The sequence below is a fragment of the Phyllopteryx taeniolatus genome, chromosome 9 (genome assembly GCF_024500385.1).
Source record: "Phyllopteryx taeniolatus isolate TA_2022b chromosome 9, UOR_Ptae_1.2, whole genome shotgun sequence".
In the NCBI taxonomy this organism is placed as follows: domain Eukaryota; kingdom Metazoa; phylum Chordata; class Actinopteri; order Syngnathiformes; family Syngnathidae; genus Phyllopteryx; species Phyllopteryx taeniolatus.
In genome coordinates, this window is record NC_084510.1 from 16705883 (window position 1) to 16728857 (window position 22975).

Here is a 22975-nt window from a genome sequence, read left to right on the forward strand (position 1 = left end):
AGTTTTTTAGCAAGAAGGCAATTCAAGGTGGATGAGTCGTCATTTTGATCCTTGGTGTGCGCGCCGTACTTCCATCGAGTTAAGTATTTGTTTTTTGTAATCCACCAACAGCAACAAGGTGAACAAAAATACACTGATTGCCTTTCACATTTTATTATGCTTTAAGAAAAACTACTGAAATAGAATTAATGATACAACTTATTTAAAAACTCAAAAACCATTTATCAGTGGCACTTTTTTAAAATACAAAAGACTGAAGCTGTTACACAATACCAAATTTGAAAAAACAGAAAATATATTAATCAAGAGCGCTTTGTCGATTTGTGGCAGTAAGAACATTTCAAGAGCATCTTGACTTGGTTTTCCAAAGACTAAAAAGAATGTTACACATATGTGATGTTTCAACACCCTTTAGATATCAATAAGGCTACATAATTTGGCAACAGCGTAGTTTCTGTTAAGGTGTCCAGCAAAGGAAAGGATTTTCAGAGCAGATTCAGATTTGTTTCCAGTCCTTCTAATGTAGTTTGCACAGTAGGAAAGTAATGAAATATTTGACTCCTCTTCCAGTATCGTCAGGAGTTATACAATTGACAAAGATAAAACCATAAGGAAAACAAACTTGAGAACTAAAAGGCAGTTATTGCAACATACATCTTTTGTAAGCCAAATTGAGTTGATTACGAGATGCTCTTCTCAATCGTCATCGTCGTAGTAACGGTTCCTCTTGATGATGTCCTCCGCTGTCAGCTCCTCTGCGTCGCTCTCGTCTTTGTCCTCCTCCCAGAAGCCGATGTCCTGCGAGGCGCGGTTCTGTTTGGGCCGCACGGGTGGCGAGGGGGACGCCGAGATGTCAGGAGAGATGCTGTGGGAGCCGTCCTCTGCCAATGGGCTTCCTTCCTGCGCATGTTCAACTCCTCGACGCTCGCGCTCCACCATCACCTCCGGGCTGCTTTTATTTGCTTCTTCACTAGCTATTTGTTGTTCCATCTCCTCTCTCTTCCTCTGCAGCTCCACTTTGTCTTCTATTCTTTCTTGAGATAAGCTCCTTTCCTCCAGGGACGCTCTCCATTCCTGCAGGGCCTTCAGAGGCCGGCGAGGCTCCCTGGGACTCGTGGTGGGCTGGGCAGCCATAGTGAAGGGCCGACTGCGCTCCCTAAGAGACGAGCTCCTCCTCAAGCTCGTAAGTTCAGCGCGCTCGGCGCTGTGGGACGACGAAGCAGAGAACAGCGGCTCGTCCTCCGGGGGCCACTTGGCCCTCCAGGCTCGTCCAGTAGCGGCCCCCTCGCCGGCCGGGCTACGTAAGCCCGTGGCGGGCTGGGGCACGCCGGCGGGGGGCGGCCAGGCGATCCTCAACCTGCGGGTCTCGGCCGGCTTCTCTGCAGCGCCGCCGGGCGTCTGCATCCGGGTCTCCAGGTGGGCGGCAAGGTCGGTGACTTTGACTTGTGGTGACCCTTTCGCAGTTGGGGTCAGCTGTTTGTCTGATGTGCTCTCCGCTGACTCTGCTCTGCTCCTGACTGCCGCTGTTTGTTCTTTGGGCTTCACGGCCTCCTCTTCGCCTTCATCTCCGTCCTTGCGAGGCGCCCACAGTTCCTTGTGGGGCCGGTGGCCGAAGCCCTCGTCGTAGTTGCCCTTGGCTTTAAACAGCTGGCTGAAATGAGGCTTGCAGTACACGTTGCCATGCAGGGAGGCAAAGTTGCCTAGGCTGAAAACAGAAGGCATACAAAAGGCATAAAACAAAAAAGTTGTAATTAAAAAACAATTTGGGTGTGGAGGTAACCTTAGCGTTGTGCTGCAATGGATGCAGCGGAAGCAGCTCTTGTGGTAGATGTGCTGAAGAGCCACCAGCTTCTCCAGAGGATACACGGTCTTCTGACAAGCAACACACGCCTCCTTGACTGGAGGGCAGAACTTCTGAACACACACAGGCGCAATGTATAGTATACTTGTCTTCTGACTTAGAGCTGGGCTGGTTGACTCACCCTGGATGCTTTCGGGGGCTCGCTGCTGGTATCCCCTGAAACATCCAAAACATGTAAACTCTTTTATTTCATTAGACACTACCCACTAAAAGTTAGCTTTCAGATGAAATTTCTGAACGGGCCTAACATGCATAATGTTATGATTATGTTCAGTATAATCGATTTGATCTACTGTAAACTTTTGAATGTAAGTCCAACTGTTCAGTGATTCAGTACGTTTTGTACATGTTGCTGTTCTCTCACATGGTGCTACACGCAACACACATTTGATTCCATGACATTTTCAAGAATGTTCACTTCTGTGTCTTTCTGTGACTCTTCCAGTCTTTGTTACAACTAGCTGATGACCTATGACGCACTTACTGGCCACTTCCCTCTGAGAACATACTGTTGGAAGCGAGGTAATGTTGATCAGTTTAGTCTCGGTCTCAAGTTGTCAAAATGTGAACAGCACGATGAAGAGGTCTGTTTCAATGCCAATTTTAATTGGACCTGGAAATGTTTTGCTTTATTTATGTATCATACAACTGTTGTGCAAAAAACAGAAACATTCACCAGTTCAATATAGTGCAGTTTAGATTCATCAGGAAATGTCACCCAAAACCCCAATACCCTTTACCTTTTACACTTACAGTGGGGCAAAAAAGTATTTAGTCAGCCACCAGTTGTGCAAGCTCTCCCACTTAAAAAGATGACGCCTGTAATTTTCATCATAGGTATACCTCACCTATGAGAGACCAAAAAAAAAAAATTCCAGAAAATCACTGTCTGATTTTTAACGAATTTATTAGCAAATTATGGTGAATAGTAAGTATTTGGTCACCTACAAACAAGATTTCTGGCTCTCACAGACCTGTAACTTCTTTAAGAGACTCCTCTGTTACATGTATTAATGGCACCCGTTTGAACTCATCAGTATAAAAGACACCTGTCCACAACCTCAAACAGTCACGCTCCAAACTCCACTATGGCCAAGACCAAATAGCTGTCAAAGGACACCAGAAACAAAATTGTAGACTTGCACCAGGCTGGTAACATTGAATCTGGTATAGGTAAGCAGCTTGGTGTGAAGAAATCAACTGTGGGAGCAATTATTACTGTCATGCAAACACCAAAGGCATGAACAAGGTGACAAAAAAAAAACATGGGGTGTCTGGTCCCCGCAGAGAATTTTTTATTTTAGTTTAACAAATCAAGCAATCTGAAAGAGTACACAATATTTTTCAGTTTTTATTGGCCATTTTTTTATTTGAAGTTAGTTCATTCTGTGTTGTGACATAATCCCTAACATCGCTCGGTTGCTTAATACATTTAACATTAACATCCGTAAACTAATTAGATCATTGTTTCCTAATTAATACAAAATGTACTAGCACCTCAACCTAAATGTAAGAAGCATTTCAAGGTCCTGGAGTGGCCTAGCCAGTCTCCAGATCTCAACCCCATAGAAAATCTTTGGAGGGAGTTGAAAGTCTGTGTTGCCCAGCGACAGCCCCGAAACATCACTGTTCTAGAGGAGATCTGCATGGATGAATGGGCCAAAATACCAGCAACAGTGTGTGAAAACCTTGAAGTTTTGTTATTGACCAAATACTTATTTTCCACCATAATTTGCTAATAAATTCTTTAAAAATCAGACAATGTGATTTTCTGGATTTGTTTTTCTCATTTTGTCTCTCATAGATGAGGTATACCTATGATGAAAATTACAGGCCCCTGTCATCTTTTTAAGTGGGAGACCTTGGCTGACTAAACTTTTTCTTTAATAAAAAGAATCACCAAAAAATGCATCCATTCATCTTCTGAGCCGCTTCTAGTCACTAGGGCCGCGGGTGTGCTAGAGGCTATCCCAGCTATCACCGGGCAGGAGACCGGGGATTGAACCCCGGTCCTCAGAACTGTGAGGCAGACGCTCTAACCAGTCGTCCACCGTGCCACAAAAACAAATCATTGTTACATCTTCCTTTTAATGGTAAAAGTTGAAGTTGACCATGCATACTGTAAATGAAAATGAAGTTTAAACATTAAGGCTGCTGCTCTTTATTTCCAAGTGAGATTTCGGTACACTATTGGTCATTGACATGAATGACATCGTTTGACTGGTTTGAGCACTCAAGCTCAATCCGATCACACCTCGTGCCAGGTAATAATAACTACCACTTTGCAAAATGGAAATGAACAGAACGACTTGAAATAATTCACATGGGCACGTAACACCATTCGACTAGTTAGAGCACTCTGTACGCTCAACCTCAATGCCGTTTTACCAGCTGCTAGTTATTAATAACAACTAGTACCTTGCATTATAGAAATAACTCAAATGACTAGAAATAAAGTCCAAGCTCAAAGGGATGCTTCTACTAAATACTGAGCAAAGGGTATGAATACTTATGGCTGTGTGATTATTTCAGTTTTTCTTTTTTAATAAATCTGCAAACATTTCAACAATTCGGGTTTTTTTCTGTCAATATGGGGTGCTGTGTGTACATTGAGGAAAAAAATTGAACTTAAATGATTTTAGCAAATGGCTGCAATATAACAAAAAGTGAAAAACTTAAGGGGGTCTGAATACTTTCCGTACCCACTACGCTATCAGTTTTATTCTGATGAGTTTCCATGACACGTCTGACCCTGAACTAGGCCACATGCGAGAGAAAAACCAGTGTCCCTTGAGTCATCTTGTGTCGATCCAGTCAGTGACTCACCATTGCATTCATGTACAGGTGTCACTTTCTGTATTGCAGATAGAGAAATCTTGGAGGGAAGGACTTCTGGTGTCACAGCCTAGAGTCAAGGAGGGCAACAAAATGGCTGTTATGTACATAGTGTTGTGGCAATCACTGAAAACATTTGAAAGGGGAGGTAGTGATCAATCAATGCATATACAAACACACAATCATGCCTCCATTTGTCAAAGTTCACATACAAGCAGCTAAATACAGAACATCACATGACTACACGCAGACAAGACGTTAGCGGACTTCCTGTGTATTCTGCGATAATGAGCATAACTAGGGGGTTGATGACATGATAGTTTGAAGCTCAAATTATGGCTGGTGTCTTCAGACAAAAGTTAAATACTGTACAGTAATTTTTTTTTATTTATTTTTTTTAAATACAAATATGATATATCTAAACACGAATGACGCCTAAACATCAGATATTGTAATCTTTGGTAGATCTTGAAGACAAAGTGTGAAACAAAAGATATTGGAGACATTGAAAGTGCGTTCTCTCAATCTCCTGCTATAGGGCTTCGCCATTTATCCGTGTTGGAAGGAAGTGCTTTGACCCGTTTTGCCAAACGTGGAAGTTGGTTGCGCATATACCCCATTGAAGTCTGTCGCCCATTGTTATTTTCCATTGCTGATGCGTTGCAATGAAAACCAATATTTTTAACTGGGGAAAAAAAGGAGAATAAATAATTGTTCTATTTTAATTTAGAGAAACATGCTTTTAGTTGGACGTTGACGATATTACTCGACATTTCAAAATGAACAACAGAAATAAGCTAAACACACTCAAAGGCACAGGCCTACATCCCACAAGGCAAAATCACAAAGGCAGCTCTTTCCTTGTTGTCTTATTTACTTTACTGACACTTATTTGGTAAAAAAAAAAAAAACATACACAAGGCTTTTCGTGAAATGTAATACCTTTTATAGGGTCACTTCCATCAAATTCAAAACCTCTCTACTAGTAGTGGGTGAAATGGGCTCATTATCACATTACAATATTTTACAAAGCCTTCATTTCGGAAAATCAAATTTTAGAAACTGTAGACACTCATTTTATAGAATTCAAATGCTAGTTTGTGTGTCCATATCACAATAATGTTATGCTGTCAGAAATGCACACTGGTCTTTTTTTTGGGGGGGGGGGGGGGATGATTTTATGGACAATTTGGGCTGTTAGCATTTATTGAGCACATAGTGGACCTTCACTGAGCTTGAGAATAAATAATTTCTGAAAGGTTCCCATAATTGTTATTTCCCGATGACAAAGTGGACATGTATAGCTTGACACACGCAATATGATGAAAATTATGAAACAAGTGTAATATTTATTCTGCAACTATCCACTAATTGAAGAAAGCAGACAGACAAAATGCTGGTGTTTTTTTTGCTTTTTTTTTTTTTTTTTTAAACCTGTCCTGTTCAGATGTATGAGTTCAGAAAAGGTTTCAAGAACGCATGGAAAATGTTCAATATGACTACAAAAACAGAATATACATGATCAAAATGACTCGTTTTATCAAATAACTAATGGTGGACAATAAAACCATGTAAAAAGATTTTTGATTTGGAATCATTTAACCACGTTTTAAAAACAGTGTAGTTAGCAGAACAATGTGTGGGACATGCCAAAATCACATACATCCAATGGGGGAAAAAAAAATTATAAAATGAAGGAAACCCATTTTAAGAGTTATCATTGTACTGGTATAAGTGCACGTTTGGCTGGAGTTTCATTATTCTGCTTCATTTTCATGTTGACTGGGAAATTCTGATGAGGACACCAAAGGCACTTTAAAGTGATATTGACCCTTGTATATATACAGTGGGTACGAAAAGTATTCAGATTCCCTTAAATTTTTCACTCTTTGTTATATTGCAGCCATTTGCTAAAATCATTTAAGTTCATTTTTTTCCTCAATGTACACACAGCACCCCATATTGGCAGAAAAAAACAGAGTTGAAGTTTTTGCAGATTTATTAAAAAAGAAAAACTGAAATATCACACAGCCATAAGGATTCGGACCCTTTGCTCAGTATTTAGTAGAAGCACCCTGTTGAGCTAATACAATTTTACAGTTGAGTTTTTTGGGGAAATTATGTTTTTCACATCTGGATTTGGGAATCCTCTGCCATTCCTCCTTGCAGATCCTCTCCACTTCTGACAGGTTGGATGGTGAATGTTGGTGGACAGTCATTTTCAGGTCTCTTCAGAGATGCTCAATTGGGTTTAAGTCAGGGCTCTGGCTGGGCCATTCAAGAGCAGTCACGGAGTGGTTCTGAAGCCAATCCTTTGTTATTTTAGCTGTGTGCTAAGTGTAATTGTCTTGGTGAACCTTGGTGAACTTTCAGCTTCCCTGCAGCTGAAAAAGACCCCCACAGCATGATGCTGCCACCACCATGCTTCATTGTTGGGACTATTATTGGACAGGTGATGAGCAGTGCCTGGTTTTTTCCACACATACCGCTTAGAATTAAGGCCAAAACGTTGTATCTTGATCACATCAGACCAGTGAACCTTATTTCTCACCATCTTGGGAGTCCTTCAGGTGTTTTTTTTTTTTTTTTTTTGCAAACTCCATGTGGCTTTCATGTGTCTTGCACGCTTTCATGTATCTTGCACTGACGAGAGGCTTCCGTCGGATCCCAAACGTCTTCCATTTAAGGATTATGGAGCCCACTCTGCTCTTAGGAACCTTAAGTGCAGCAGACATTTATTTTTGTAAGCTTGGCCAGATCTGTGCCTTGCCACAATTCTGTCTCTGAGCTCCTCAGGAAGTTCCTTTGACCTCATGATTCTCATTTGCTCTGACATGCACTGTGAGCTGTAAGGTCTTATATAGACAGGGGTGTGGCTTTCCTAATCAACTCCAATCTGTATAACCAAACACAGTTGGACTCCAATGAAGGTGTAGAACCATCTCAAGGATGATCAGAAGAAATGGACAGCACTCGAGTTAAATATATGAGTGTCACAGCAAAGGGTCTGAATACTTACGGCTGTGTGATAGTTCATTTTTTCCTTTTTAATAAATCGGCAAAAATTTCAACAATACCATTTTTTTCTGTCAATATGGGGTGCTGTGTGTACATTAATGAGGAAAGAAAAAATGATTTTAGCAAATGGCTGCAATATAACAGAGTGAAAAATTTAAGGGGGTCTGAATACTTTCCGTACCCACTATGTATACACAATGTATAACAGGAGGAGATCATTCTTTTACTCACAGTTTTAGTGTTGCTTTGTTTGGAAACAGCAGCAGAGTATTTGGCCAGCTTCTCCCTTAGTGACGTCTTCTCCAGCACGCGGTCAAACACTGATGGAACATGACACACAAAGTTCACAAATGTTTTTGTTGTGTCATTCTTAGCAGTTAGCTCAAATTAATGTTAAATCTCACCAGAGGTTTGGTCCATATCTTCTGACGAGGCACTTAGTAGCATGGACGTGGAACCCTGGATGAAAGGAGTATTATGATTTAACATTGGCACAGGCCTCCTCCCTTAACCTTAACGCTTAATTCAATCAGTGCACTCGTTTATCAGCTTATCATTACTCACAGGCCATTTCCACAAAGCCAGGCAGCCTTCCTGTCTTTCAGCAAGATCATACTGTAAATGTTACGCTCCCATGAAGTCTAGACGCCAGTTACAATGCTTTGGCTTGAGTGCGGCGCACGTCATATTGAGAACCGAAGCATGCGTGATCGTCAAGACGATCCAATGAGAGCACGGTGAGAAAATGATTAAAGTGAGAGAACAGAGGTCTGAATGATGAAACAGCCCTAGGTCAGGAATGTTCCTACATTCCTCTTATGGCCAAGGTGACCTCTTGATGGATTGTTTTTTTTAAATACACCGAAAAGATCCTTACTTGCTACAGAACAATTTATCTGTCAATTATTATAGTTTAGTTTTGCAAGGGTGGAAATACGGCCGGCAAAAAAAATTGCGGTGGAGGTGAAGCAACAAGATATGTTGTCCATATCTGTATTGTCAACATTTGGCCTCCATTCTGTTTATTACAACACGCTCAACCTCAAGCAGTTTAGCTACCAAACCTTCTACAGTTTGAGCAAAAGCTGCTTTAAAAAAATGAAGAGTCAGCTACATGAGTCAATTCCTGGCAAACATAGATACTACGGTGAAGAAACATGTATGCAAACAAATATAGAAGTTCCAAAATGATTCGTATCCTACATTTTGGTTAAATTGCATTTTTGTTTAATAGGCATCTCTGGGTGGAAAAAAAACAAGTGACAAAAAGAATAAGGCCTGCCGCACCCCGAGCGACTGAACTGGAACAATTGTGGAAAAAAAAAAATACAGCCTGCTACCCACACCAGGCGATTGGCCCCTGCACATATACCAACTGGAAAAATTGCAATGCCTGGTGTTATCAGAAAACAGCGTTTTGAGGAGTCAACATATACAGGACTGTCGTGTTTTATTTAACCGCAAACATAAAAGTGGCCCAATTGTCATGGAAGAAACAGATTTCTCTGGCTGTTGTAGCTATATTATAATACGCAAAAATGGATGAGAAATAAAAGGAGAGTGATGCCATTTGAGAGGCTGTTAGCAATGATACCCATTAACTGACTGCACTGGACTTGAGCATTTTCGAGACAGAGACTCTCAACACTTCACTTTTTCAACCACATTACAAATGAAATTATACTGATACGAGATGGTATTTTTAATTGGTCGCTACATCTGTGGTGTTGCGACGCCGTTCACCGCTCATTATAACTAGTCGCACAATCCTGCATGTTGCGCGACAGTTAAGTCTGGTTTGGCGGCGTTACTCGCTGTGCAGTGGGCCTCACGTTGTGTTGTGTTAAGAACTTAAAAAATACTCATTAAACAGATTTAAAAAAAAACGTGATTTTGAGCTTGACCATGCTTAAATTGATGGCAAAGCAGTTAGCTGGCTGACTAATTAGTAGTTTTCAAACATTTCATTTTCTTAGCTAACGAACAAATGTGAGGGTAGCCAGATGGTCACCTTTACTAGGGTGTCGTCTGCCTTCTCAAACCTCATCTTGAGATTGTTTAGTGGCACTCGGGGATTTTCATAGGAGGCACAGGGACTCGTCGGAACTTGTTCGTCAAGCTTTTCGGGTGTTTCGCTGTGTGTGGGCACATCTTTGTCCATCCCCCTCTCTTCTTCTGTTTGTTGAGCAGCTGGAGGCGTGATGATGAGATTGGTGGCGGGTGTGCTAAGTGGATCTTCCTGAGGAGGGTCCCAGGCCACCGGGCTCTTTGGAGGAGGAGGCTGCTCGCTGACAGAAGCCGCCCTGGTCAGGACAGTTGTTGTGCTCTGATTGTGTATAGGCGCAGAGATGAATGGAGTCTTGTCCTGATGACCGACGTTCCCTGCTTGCTCCCAGCGCTTCTTCAAAGCACTCAGGTTGGTTGAGCGCTGGGAGGAGGCTGCGCCGTTAAAGCCCTGCAAGACGACGCAGAAAATGTAAACGAAAGGCCAAACGCAACAACATGAAAGCACACACGCTTGCTTGCTGAGGACTCCGCCCTTGCGGGGAAGATATTTTTAAAGGAAATGCTAGAATCTCCTTACTTGGTTTTTGGGCAATTAACATAACAGGTGTTTAAAAAAATGAATCCAGGAAATGCTGAAGATGTCTTTTCCGAGTCTGCTTGAGGCAAAACGAATGACCCAAGACGAATCTAACAGGGTTGAGCATGCATACCGCATTCCTTTGTGAACAACAACTTCACCCTTACTTAAAAAACACACTAAGGAGGGCTCTGTTCGCCATTCATGCAAATAATAAAGCATGCGGTGCGGCGGACAAGACACACAAAACAACGGGTGGCAGGCTGGCGGCTGCTGTGTGACCTTCAAAAACTTCCTGAATTGTGAAAGAGAAATGACGAAAAGAGGACCTGGACAAGGGCGTCAATCACGCCCATAATCTCATGAATCTCGCTCAACCTTTGCCGGTATGCTTGGCCAGCTATGAAGATCTAAACAGAATCATATTGTTAAATTACAAGAAAAACTAGAATTGAGATATGACGATTACATGGAATTGTTTTTGCTATAAATCCATAAGGAACCAGAAATAGCCCAAATAACAAAACAGCAGCAACAGCTAAGGAACACACAATCGGATGCAGAAACAAAACGAGAACAACACTAACAATCACTGCCATTGTGTGGATAGCCCAATATGAAGGAAACTGAATGGAAAGAGACAGAGCAAAAAGAAATTAAGTCAACCTGTGGCAAAAACAGGCAGCGAGGTGTGTGTGAGAGCGTCCTCTGCTTGGTCTTCTACAGATGAGTATGAGGTGGAAGTGTGCCAGATGTTAGCCACCAGACTAAATATGCTCCCACGACTTGGTCCAACCCCTCTTGACACCAGGAAAGAGTCAGAAAGCCCAGCAAACTGGAGCAGGAAATGATACACACGGGGAAAGTTAACTCTTTGTTTACTGTGCACTCACCCTGTGCACATAGGCCAGACCCCTGCATTAAAACCGGCTCTTTAAATGTTTTAAATGAATATCCTGGTCTGAAGTGGCTCATTGTTTTGGATCTGAATGACACAATCTTAATAGATAAGCAAGTATGTGCACACAAAAATTTTATGGTCCAGATGAGTAAATATACTGCAGTGTTTCTCAAAGTGTGGTCCACGAGAAAATTGTAGTGGTCTCGAGCAGTGTTGCCACAGTTATCTTGAAATGGTAACTTAGTTACTTGACTAATTACTTGATTTCGAAAGTAACTATATTAGAATAAACTAACGTTTTAGTTACTTTCAGCAGCTGTCAAGTGGCAGGAATATCACTTATCCATAGTACAAAAAAGCATTAGCTTAACCGTACCCATTACTTGGTAATGTATGCCACACAAGTTACAGAATGATGTCATCACCATGAAAAAATAACTTAAATATGAGTGGAGTTGAAGCCACATTAAATGAGCAACTTAAGAGTAGACTTGACATGCCAAATAGCCACCTAAATATAAACAAGCACACCATTCTCAGTACACTTCTTTAAAGACACTTAACAGATAGACAGACAGACAGACTGAAGCAACCCTGCCGACTGTGTGGGGTCCATGAAGGAGACTGTGTGTGGGCGCGCGCGCGCATAGTGTACAACGAAACTTAGTATTGTCCTCTTTAGAGAAACTCGGAAGCAGTGACTATTTTTCAAGTTTAAGTATGGCAATCCCTTGTCAAAGTCGTCAGCGTCCATTGTCTTTGGGCCGCTGGCTGTTTGGGTGCAGGTGAGTTGACTGTGCAGAAAACGTGCAACAGGTCACGTGACGGCTCCGTTGATAAATATTGTGCCTTTTTTCGATATTGTACTTAGTCGTTGTGTGCATTTTAGTTACGGATAGTTAAGCATATAGTGTGTTTTGTCTCTTATATTAGTCATTACTAAAACAAAGGCTGAAAATTGGTCTTCACTTGTGACATGCACCATGACTGAATCAAGTGCCCTGGTTATTGACTTGCCTCATGTTCCGAAGCACTGTAGTTTGTTAATGATAAATATCTGTTGCCTGACTATAAAAAGGATAGTATGTAAAAGCATATTAAACTCTGGTTCTCATGAACAAAAATCTATTGGCAGCTAAATCGAAGTAACTGTAATCTGACTACTCTAATATAAAAAAGTAACACGTTAACTTATGTCAGCGGACCACATTTTGGTAGTAACGCGTTACTTACTTTGTAACGCATTACCGACATCACTGTCAGCGTAAAATACTACGATATCTTAACTTGAGTGTTTCTCAGCGTATGTTTACACAAAAGACAAAAGTTGTCAAAATAAAGCTCGTTCACGCAGTAGACACTCATTTGAATATCGTGACAGTATGCAAATGAGGGCAGTGTATAATATTTTTTATTAACTCAATTAATATCCATGACAGTCAAAAATATTAAGAGCTCTCAGTATGATTCATTACAGTTCCACACCACTGCAAACGACAATCAAAATAATTGTTAACTTTATACTTAATAATTGTTATCTTTGTAATAACTTTAGAAAACTGAAGGCTGTTTACATTCAAACTCAGCTCGGAGCAAACTTGAGTGACGTCATGCATGCTGTGATGACAAAATTACAATTTCGGTATCCCAGCCGGCCATTGACATCTATGATCTTGGGGGGGGAAATAAACTGCACCTCTTTTATGCGAAATGCCAACATAAACTGAGTTCTTGCATGACTTAATGGTGCATCTATGTTAAAAACTGCATGACCTAACAGTAGAATATTAAAATTATCTTTTGAAAAATTATCCATCTCTGGCCCCATGTTATATGCCTCTAATTTTAATTATATTATTTAAAAACTTGTCCTGCCGTGACAGGAATAGCCTATCAGAGACTGTAGAGACAAAGGGCATGACCGAATAGTGTGTCAATGATTTGCCGTGCACACACACACACTGCAACCTTGCTGGTGGTACAACAAGCCTCGTGCAGACTTTTTTTGGCCAGATTATTTCCTTGTGGTTAAGAACAAAAGTTACAGATAAGGAATTGGGACAGCTCGCGAGACAAAACAAGGGTAAATGTTCATCCAATGCATGTCACGTTAGTGAGGGGCTTTGGTCAGAGACACGGGGGGCCGGGGGGGGGTGGTGAGTGAAGTGAGGTTACATTAAAATTTTGCTGGCAGTTCGAAAACTGCAAACTCAACCTTTAATTAGAACATTTTATTTAGTTCTGTATTATATGATTATTTTGTGTCATTTTTATGATGGCGGAAGAGCCGTCTATACTGCTATGATGAGATGAAACACTAATGTTGCCTAAATGACTTAAAACCCAAATTCCTACTCAGGGGAAATTCAAAACATGCTTCACTGTGGGTATGGTGTATAGGTATATCTCGAATTTGAATAAAAAGTTCATTTTTTCCAGTATTCATACATTATATATTAATTAAACACTTGGAAAATACTTTTGAGGGGAAATTCCTTAAAATTATTCTCATTGTTTCTTGATGTTATTTTTACATAATACTCTATAGTTTCTAGGGATGGTGAATTCGAGATTTTTGTTTGCTGTAAGCCATAATCATCAAAATTATACTTTTTTTTTTTTTTTTTAAATCATGAAATATTTCACTGCGTATGTGTGCTGCATCTCTTGAGTTTCACTTTTTGAATTGAACTACATAACTAAATTAAGCATTTGACACTCTCTTAATTTATTGAGTTGGACCTGGACTTGTGATCTCATAACGGTCTTGTCATATTGTTTTCAGTTTCCTACATGTCTGAAGGCCACCCGATGTATGCTTAAACTGGACTTCTTTGTAAAACACTATTTTCCTATAAAGATTACAGGCGTTTGTATGTGCTATTTCACACAAACAATACTTGCCAACAATCCTCGCAGCTCTTTTAATGTTGATGCGGGCTTCTTGGCAGCCTCCCTGATCACATTTCTTCTCGACTTAACACCAACTTTAAAGGGAGTTCCAGGTGTGGGTAATGTCCCGGATGTGCCACATTTTCTCCATCTGTTGAAGGTCTTCATTGTGGACTATCGTGGGCTTGTGGAAGCAATACCTTGCCAACTAATTGGATACTCTGGAGAGTCATACCTTTCAACCATGAGTTCCCTTTTATGCTTTCTCTCCTTTGTGACCACAGCTTTGGCTTTATGATGCTCTCCAATAAACACCAGGAACATTGTTAAAGACATCGGCTAAACTTCTATTTAATAAGAATTATCACCGGTGTCATTGCTTGTGATTACAGCCTAACCCCCTAAATATAAGAGTGCTCGTTCGCAGTGGGAAGCAAACTGGATATCGCCATGTATCGTATCATTATCTCTGACTATTGATGCCGCGACATCTAGGATCAATAATGCTGACATCAGCCTTTAAGATTGCTTCATGTCTAAACAACCGATGAAAACATGTTTTTATCCTGTGTTTTGAACATTCAGCTACCATTTTGTATTTTTTTTTTGGGATAAAGAGCAATGACTCACAAAACCTCCTTACAACAAAGCTGACCGCCATTGCTTTGTTTAAATAAACCAATCGATAGCTACATAACAGGATAGTGAATGTAATGTTTTAAATTGATTGACAATAAAGGTATAATTTTTACTGATTGATGCACAAGTCCGAATGGGGTGAATGAATTCACCTATAAATCCCGCTGAATTTGGTTTAAAATATGACACCAATGCTCAGCTTTGTGTAAGCATGTTGGTGTCACTTTGCTATCCATTATTAAAAACAAAAACATAAATAGACTTGTCTTACTGGTTGTTCCATACCTAGGCTTTCTGACTCTGATTAAACATTTTAAAACAAACTTACAACCTACAATGATGAGTGTGAAAGATAGTTTCATTTTAATGCTAAATAACTTGTCGACTTTTATGTAATACTTAGCTAATCATTGTTTCGTCATATCTAAGTATGAAAAAGAGTATTTTCCCAACTAATTTCCTTTGATATTTGGAAGCTGAACACTTTTCTAAGTTTTTTTCCTCTTCACTAATTTATATATATCAATGATTATTTGTCTTATTGCTGTATTGGGTATTATCGTTATCACTGCAAAATATTGTATCACAAGTTACATTGTTATTTCCACCCCTAGTTTATGTGTGCACTTTTCTGAATGTTTTTTTTTAACCAAAAAAAGGATTTTAGTGCCTTTTCTGAATTTACATGACAAAAACATGGCATTTGAACAGGTTTCACAGCTAGACTTTGACCTCGGATTTCCACTTGCCAAAACCTAGCAACAGTTTATCCTTGAAATTTAATGACTTACATTGTGAGGACCTGTGTGTGCGCGCACACACACTCACACACAAACGACAGATGGTCTTTTTACCCTGCTTATTTAAGTAAGCCTCAACTACATCAGGACACATTTTCTTTTAATGTTTTAACCATGTTACATCCTTGAGATCCTTGTGTCTTGCAAAAAAATAAGTAAATGCTTAACTAAAATTAATTGTATCTGATTCGAACAACTGAACAGGCAACATAACGCCCCCCCCCCAAATACAAACTTTTACGACGAGACCACATAACACACAGCCACGTTACCTTGTTTTTTTTTTTTCATGATACTGGCTGGTCAGTTATCCTTGTAATAATAGTAATAATCATTAGTCCGGTCTTGTTTAGTTTGTCTTTCATTCAGACAAAGCTGCTAAATACAGTCACAACACCAGAGACCATTGCAAGGGATTACACTGACTGAGGCCGGATTATGGGTTTGATAGCCTGCCCATTGCTACTGCTGGCCAATGAGAGGTCAGCCAGGACAACACAATTTGCCAAGACTTGTGTTGATGGCATGATGTGTTTCTGGCATTTTATTTTATTTTTTACTGGGCATCATTGATCAATCCAATTCAGGAAGACAAGCCCATTTGGTTCAGTTCAAACATCTAATGATGACTCTAAACGGATAAACAGTGGAACCCCAAAGTCCATCACATCTAAAGGTCGTAAATTTGAATTAAACCAAGGTTTTCAGGTGAAATGGAAAAAAAAGTTGGAGATTGAACTGTCAGTCAATCATGTAAGACTTAACTCCGTGAGCAGCTGAAGTATTAACTCCACAAATGTATTTGCTGTTGTCTTTAGCTTTTTTGTGAAGCCACCACAAAATGGTGGCTGTAAGTGTGATAACCTTAAAATAGGGGTCACCAACCAATCTGCTACACACTTCTGGACAAATTAATTTGCTCAAATTACCTGTAAATATTTGTAATAAATTATACTCATAGGTGAAGACACTGATGACAGCATGTTAATAAATTCTCACAATAATTATCAACAAAGATTTAATAAGGTACGAAGCAGATAAATATCAATAGGCAAAACTTTATTTCTAGTGTTTTTAGATTTTCAAATGTTCACTTCTGAAACATTCTTAGGAAATCACAATGTCCTATTACCATTGAGCTATTTTTACAAAAAGGCCCATGGGCGACTTATGTGTTGGTGACCACTGCAAATTGTGTGCTTTTAGTGAACTTTGAGGTGTGTTTGTTTAGTACATGCATCTCTGCCTGTCTAGGCTGCTTAGAACAATATGGCTAAGTCAAGTCAAAAATAATAATAAAAGAAGAAGAAGAATGGAATGTGGAAAGATAGAAAACATTTCCTGAAATAAATTGGAGGTTGGACTTTGGGTGTTATAGTGTATTCTGAAGCATCTGATTATGTACTTACTTCTTTTCTCTTATTTGCATTTAACTCCTCCGCAGCTTTCTGGTACCTGAAAAAAGTCATAAACAACACTAAGATCTGGTCTTCTGAACTATTTTTTTATTTTGCAAAAATTAATGAACAAATTCATGTAACAGCAGTTGTACTCTGTGTACTATGTTTGTGGTTAATTCAGCTATTGATTCTTCACAGCACAGGATGCAAGAGTCCATTTACCTTATCAAAGGGCTGTATTTTTTACAGAAGACACTAAATACACGTGATACTGAAATCCTTTTGTTGACTCACTTGGAGAAGCGCTCGGCAATGGCGTTGCTTTTTCCTCGCCCGCTGACAAGGGACAACTCCTTCGCAGTGACACGCAATGACTGCGTCACCCACGACTTTCGACTGAATGGCGCGCTTTCCATCTTTGCAGCTACCTAAATTCCTAGAACACAAACACATCCACTATAGTCAGAGCACAATACAACCACTTGTCCTTAGCCAGAGTTTTGTGCCAAACAAAACAAAATAAACATACAAAGTGATATTTTCCAGATACATTCCTGTTATTGACGTGTTCAAACTTGCACTCCCGTTACCTGCTTGATTGCGAGATAGAAACTGCAAAACTCTAGGCTGTTATTTTCAGAAGGCCAGGCGCACGCTCTGCGGATATAACTCACTGGTGGCTCATAACCACACAGCTCAAAACACAGTCGCGATTTAGCTTCGTATCATAACAGCGGCAGACAGATGATAACCCTCCATTAACTTTTCTGTGTTTAGTGGAGTAGAACTTCCAAAAGTCTGGGAATGAGTCCCACTCCTGGCGAGACCATCAAAACATGATTTAGGAACAATGGGAAAGACTGAAGAGCAAAGCTAAGAAATAAATACACTCAAAAAATATAATACTGAGTGTTGGGGTTCGAAATATTGTTTTTTGCTGCACCAACAGTCTCTAGATGCACACAAACATGATGCATCAACTCATGTCTGTAATACTGAAAGGAAGAGCCAGACCACAGAGAGAGCTACTAATAAGCTAGAAACTATCAATAATACCGGAAAAATGTGAATACGCATTTGAAACACACAAAAACAAGTTGTTCATGCAATCATAAGAGTTGTCAGCATATTTAGTGAGATTTCAGGCCAGTAAGCATTTAAACGATTTCCTACAAGCTTTTTCTTTGACGTTGACTTGTTGTGGGGTATTTGCTGTGTTATCACCACAGAGTGGTAACATTGATTGCAATGAGGAGAGCTATGATGACACCAGCAGAACAGGAAATGTAGCGGAGAAACAAAGTTTGTCCTGGCTGTCCGGTAACAATATGGCAACATAAGTTACCAGATCCTTGCTGTGTACCTCACTAGCACATGTCCCTTCAGGTAAGATACAACCCCAATTCCAATGAAGTTGTCTTAAACATAAATAAAAACAGAATACAATGATTTGCAAATCATGTTCAACCTAGATTTAATTGAATACACTACAAAGACAAGATATTTAATGTTCAAAGTGATAAACCTGATTGTTTTAGCAAATAATCATTACCTTAGAATTTTATGGCTGCAACACGTTCCAAAAAAGCTGGGATAGGTGGCAAAAAAGACTGAGAAAGTTGAGGAATACTCATTAAAACACCTGTTTGGAACATCCCACAGGTGAACAGGCTAATTGGGAACAGGTGGGTGCCATGATTGGGTATGAATGGAGCTTCCCTGAATTGCTCAATCATTCACAAGCAAAGATGGGGCGAGGTTCACCTCTTTGTGAACAAGTGCATGAGAAAATAGTCGAACAGTTTAAGGACAATGTTCCTCAACGTACAATTGCAAGGAATTTAGGGATTTCATTATCTACAGTCCATAATATCATCAAACGATTCAGAGAATCTAGGGAAATCACTGCATGTAAGCGGCAAGGCCGAAAACCAACATTGAATGCCCGTGACCTTCGATCCTTCAGGCGGCACTGCATCAAAAACCGACATCAATGTGTAAATGATATCACCACATGGGCTCAGGAACACTTCAGAAAACCAATGTCAGTAAATACAGTTTGGCGCTACATCCGTAAGTGCAACTTGAAACTCTACTATGCAAAGCAAAAGCCGTTTATCAACAACACCCAGAAACGCCACTGACTTCTCTGGGCCCGAGCTCATCTAAGATGGACTGATGCAAAGTGGAAAAGTGTTCTGTGGTCTGACGAGTCCACATTTCAAATTGTTTTTGGAAATTGTGGACGTCGTTTCCTCCGTGCCAAAGAGGAATAGAACCATCCGGACTGTTATGGATGCAAAGTTCAAAAGCCAGCATTTGTGATGGTATGGTGCTGTGTTAGTGCCAATGGTATGGGTAACTTAAACATCTGTGAAGGCACCATTAATCCTGAAAGTTACGTACAGGTTTTGGAGAAACATACTATGCTGCCATCCAAGCGACGTCTTTTTCATGCTGCTTATTTCAGCAAGACAATGCCAAAACACATTCTGCATGTGTTACAACAGGGTGGCTTCGTAGTAAAAGAGTGCGGGTACGAGATTGGCCTGTCTGCAGTCCAGACCTGTCTCCCTGTGAGGCGCATTATGAAGTGTAAAATACGACAACGGAGATCCCGGACTATTGAACAGATGAAGCTGTACATCAAGCAAGAAAGGGAAAGAATTCCACCTACAAATCTTCAACTATTAGTGTCCTCAGTTCCCAAACGTTTATTGAATGTTGTTAAAAGAAAAGGTGATGTAACACAGTGGTAAATATGACCCTGTCCCAGCTTTTTTGGAACGTGTTGCAGCCATAAAATTCTAAGTTCATGATTATTTGCTAACAACAATAAAGTTTATCACTTTGAACATCAAATATTTTGTCTTTGTAGTGTATTCAATTCAATATACGTTGAACATGATTTGCAAATCATTGTATTCCGTTTTTATTTATGTTTAACACGTCCCAACTTCATTGGAATTAGGGTTGTACATTAATTCAGTTTTTATGAAAAATAGCCACATGGTCATCATTTGCTAAATGCATTTGTCCAGGCTGCTCTGTACAATATGGCTAAGTAAAAAAAAAAAAAAAAATAATACAATTTAAAAAAACAAGGAATGGAATGCACACTACAAAGTGAGTTCCATTTCGGCCTGACTTGAAAACTGTACTGCCCGCTTGTCAATGTTTGTCATGTGTCAGAGAGTCAGCACACGTTCGATTTTGTGTGTTAATCTTTTTTTTTTTTTTGATGACCTCTGGCTAAATGGCGCATTTACAGAAATATAGATTAGTGTACATTGCCGCGGTTAAACGACTGAAGAGTTTTTGTAGTCGACTATAATGTGATGAAAGTGGAGCTGAAGTCATCATTGCTATTTCATCTGCAAAGCAGTCTCGAAATCTTTTTTGCACCACAGACTGGTTTCATTTAAACACAAATTTCGACGGACCGGTATAGAAACAAATAAAAACAAAAGATTAAAAATAAAATGCAGTTGTTGTAATTAGTTGAAGCCCAGCGTATGTTTGTATGAGCCGGGCGGTCTCATCTTATGTCGTCGGGTTGGCCGGACATTTCACTGCTCCACAGAATGTTATAGTCCGGAAACGGCAGCAGATGGGCGGGTCCAAAGTCCTCTGCATAAAGGCCGAGGAATAAGAGTAGGCAAAAATACATGATTAGGGATTAGGTCTTCACGCTTTAAATGTCGACTTTGCTGCTCCGTATCGACTCTTCAAATACTGGACTAATCGGTTCAACACTTTGTGCATTGTCCCTGTTCAAAAAATAAATAAATCTGATCAACAAAAAATTGCCTGCACTGTCTACAGGTTTAATGATGGCATTGGGTTCACTTCAATTTCTATTACTTTCTATGGGGTGTGGGAGGGGGGGGGAGATTACAAACAGAATTGGAGTTAGTGGTCAGACAGTTAAGATTGTTTGACCTTTGATGTGCCACTGTCCTTTGAATTACACAAGGGCGTAGCATTTTACAACTGTTAAATTCAAAGTAAACAAAGCAATGCGGGCACATGTGTGTGATTGAGTGCTGTACAAAATCCACCGCCAAGTACTGATTGTCTTGATATCTGGGTCGTCCGCGCTGACCCTTTGCATAATCCCTCCGATGACAACATATCGTGTGGATTTTGGACAAATTATTCTTAACACACATATGTTGCTTGCCTTCCTGACAATGCAAATTAACATTCTTAAAATTTTATCGACTAATTTGCTACCAAGACACCTGTTAATGTGTTTTATTAGGAATAGGTGTGTGATTACAGGGGAGTTGTGTGACAATATTAACAAGACATCAAGGTGTTAGACAGTACAAAGCCCGAGCTGCTGAATGAGCAACGACATCCGCAAACTGATCTGAACTCGCCTGAAAGACATACTTTCCAAATTAATTCGTGTGCACTGCTTGATAGAAACTGAAATAACAGATTACGAAAGACAGTGGAGTTTCTCTGTGTATGACACATTATATTGTTCGTTCTTTATATCCTGTCTGGCCTAAAATGCCGACATTCTTTGCTTCAGGCCTTGTGTTAAGTCATTATGACGAATGGAAAGGGAGTGCCTGCCTTGGTGATGCTTCAGCTCTTTTTGGCTGATAAAATATTGAGAGTGGCGTTCAGCTCTGAGGGCTTTACATGAGCGAGAAAGAAAAAAAAGAAAGAGAAAGAAAAAGAGAGCAGCCCTCATCATTTTGCATTAGGTCTACTGAACTTTAACCCTAAATTGGTCAAGTTATCCTTAACAAGTCACCACAGCACGCTCAAATACAGATGCAGCTCGTACACACTGACTCAGAAGCAAGAAGGAGGCGTAACACTCCTTAATGCGTAAATGGCCTAAGAGGAAGTAAAAGGTGACAAAACGTCTCATTAGCAGAACATTTGATTAAAACCGGAGAAGCCTGCTCCTATTGCCCCCTACATACAGAACACAACTCTACATGACTAATTTAATTACAGGCGTATCCATGATAGTAGCTGGGAAAGAAAGTAATGATAAATGAGTGGCTAAAAACGCGTGAGCTTATTTGAAATAATATCGTCACTCGCTCAAATGTGATTATAGCGAAAGCAAGCGGACATCTTGAGTAATTCATCTCTAAATGAGCACCGAGAGCGTATTACGACCACAAGAAATCTTCGTATGATAACATACGACTACTTCAGGACGAATTATAATGAAATGTGTCCATTTTTGTATGTTTGTACGCTGTCGTGTTTGAAGCTGTCTTACCTGTACGAACTTCCGTGGAGTTTTGACCAAACCTCAAGACACCTGACACTTGCTACAGCCTGATGTTTGGTTGCCACATCCAGCTGATGGTTTTCGCGGCCTCACGCTCTTTACGTCGGTTAAGGATATCTTGGCAACCGTAACAGGTGATTCTTACATTCTGTCCCTGTTGGGAAAAAATAACCCCCGTTCTCCACCGATCGCAACAGCCAATATCATTGATGGTTTTGTACCTCACTCACATCAAAAGCTGCCAATAACCGTCCAACCTGGCAACACCGTCCTGACTGGGACAGTTTGAGGTGGAGTGAAATGAAAGGTGTCACAGGAGTGGAGGGCGCGGGTCATGTGACTTTATGCACCAATGAGCTTTGGTGTTATGTTACTTCTACCTGCCTCGGTCGTGTTTATTGTTCCAAGTCAAACAGCGTACATTTGTACAAACTACGCTTTAAGTGCATGAGAATAACACACATTCTTAGCGGACATGTCTTTACAAAGCAAGTACTGGGAGGAAAGGAAACAAAATCCTGGAGTCGTTTAGATTGTGATGTAGGCCAAGCAAAGGGCGTTTTAATGAAGCCTGAACACGTCTTCTTTAGTCAGCCAGTTTGCTTGGTTATATTACTGTTGCTAAGTTCTAAACAATAACCTTTCATCGCCATCTACCCTCATCGCTGTTTTTTTATACGCTATCAGCTATTTTTAATGTCCATCTATCAATTTCCTTAGTCATTTACATTTCTTTCACATTGTTTTCTTATTTTAAACTACAATTATTTTCTAATAAA

The 22975-nt window shown here is 40.1% G+C and overlaps 1 protein-coding gene across 1 annotated transcript; it reads right to left on the reverse strand.

The window, feature by feature from the left end:
• Positions 1-137: 137 nt before the first annotated feature.
• On the reverse strand, positions 138-22465 carry LOC133483225 (LIM domain and actin-binding protein 1-like). The gene is made up of 10 exons (XM_061784139.1): positions 22185-22465; positions 17225-17366; positions 16940-16985; positions 9726-10169; positions 8119-8173; positions 7946-8034; positions 4688-4766; positions 1983-2017; positions 1781-1914; positions 138-1705 (listed from the first exon to the last, which is right to left on the reverse strand). Exons 2-10 carry the CDS (start codon positions 17344-17346, stop codon positions 697-699), a joined length of 2013 nt encoding a protein of 670 aa, XP_061640123.1. The 5' UTR covers positions 17347-17366; positions 22185-22465; the 3' UTR covers positions 138-696.
• Positions 22466-22975: the final 510 nt, after the last annotated feature.

Bases quoted from the DNA above. Each gene is read 5' to 3' on its own strand.
- LOC133483225 (XM_061784139.1), bottom strand. From the start codon at position 17,346: ATGGAAAGCGCGCCATTCAGTCGAAAGTCGTGGGTGACGCAGTCATTG. The intron at 16,986-17,224 runs GTGAGTCAACAA...GACTTTTTTCAG, and splicing joins ATTGCCGAGCGCTTCTCCAA to GTACCAGAAAGCTGCGGAGG. The intron at 8,035-8,118 runs GTGAGATTTAAC...ATGTTCCATCAG, and splicing joins AGATATGGACCAAACCTCTG to TGTTTGACCGCGTGCTGGAG.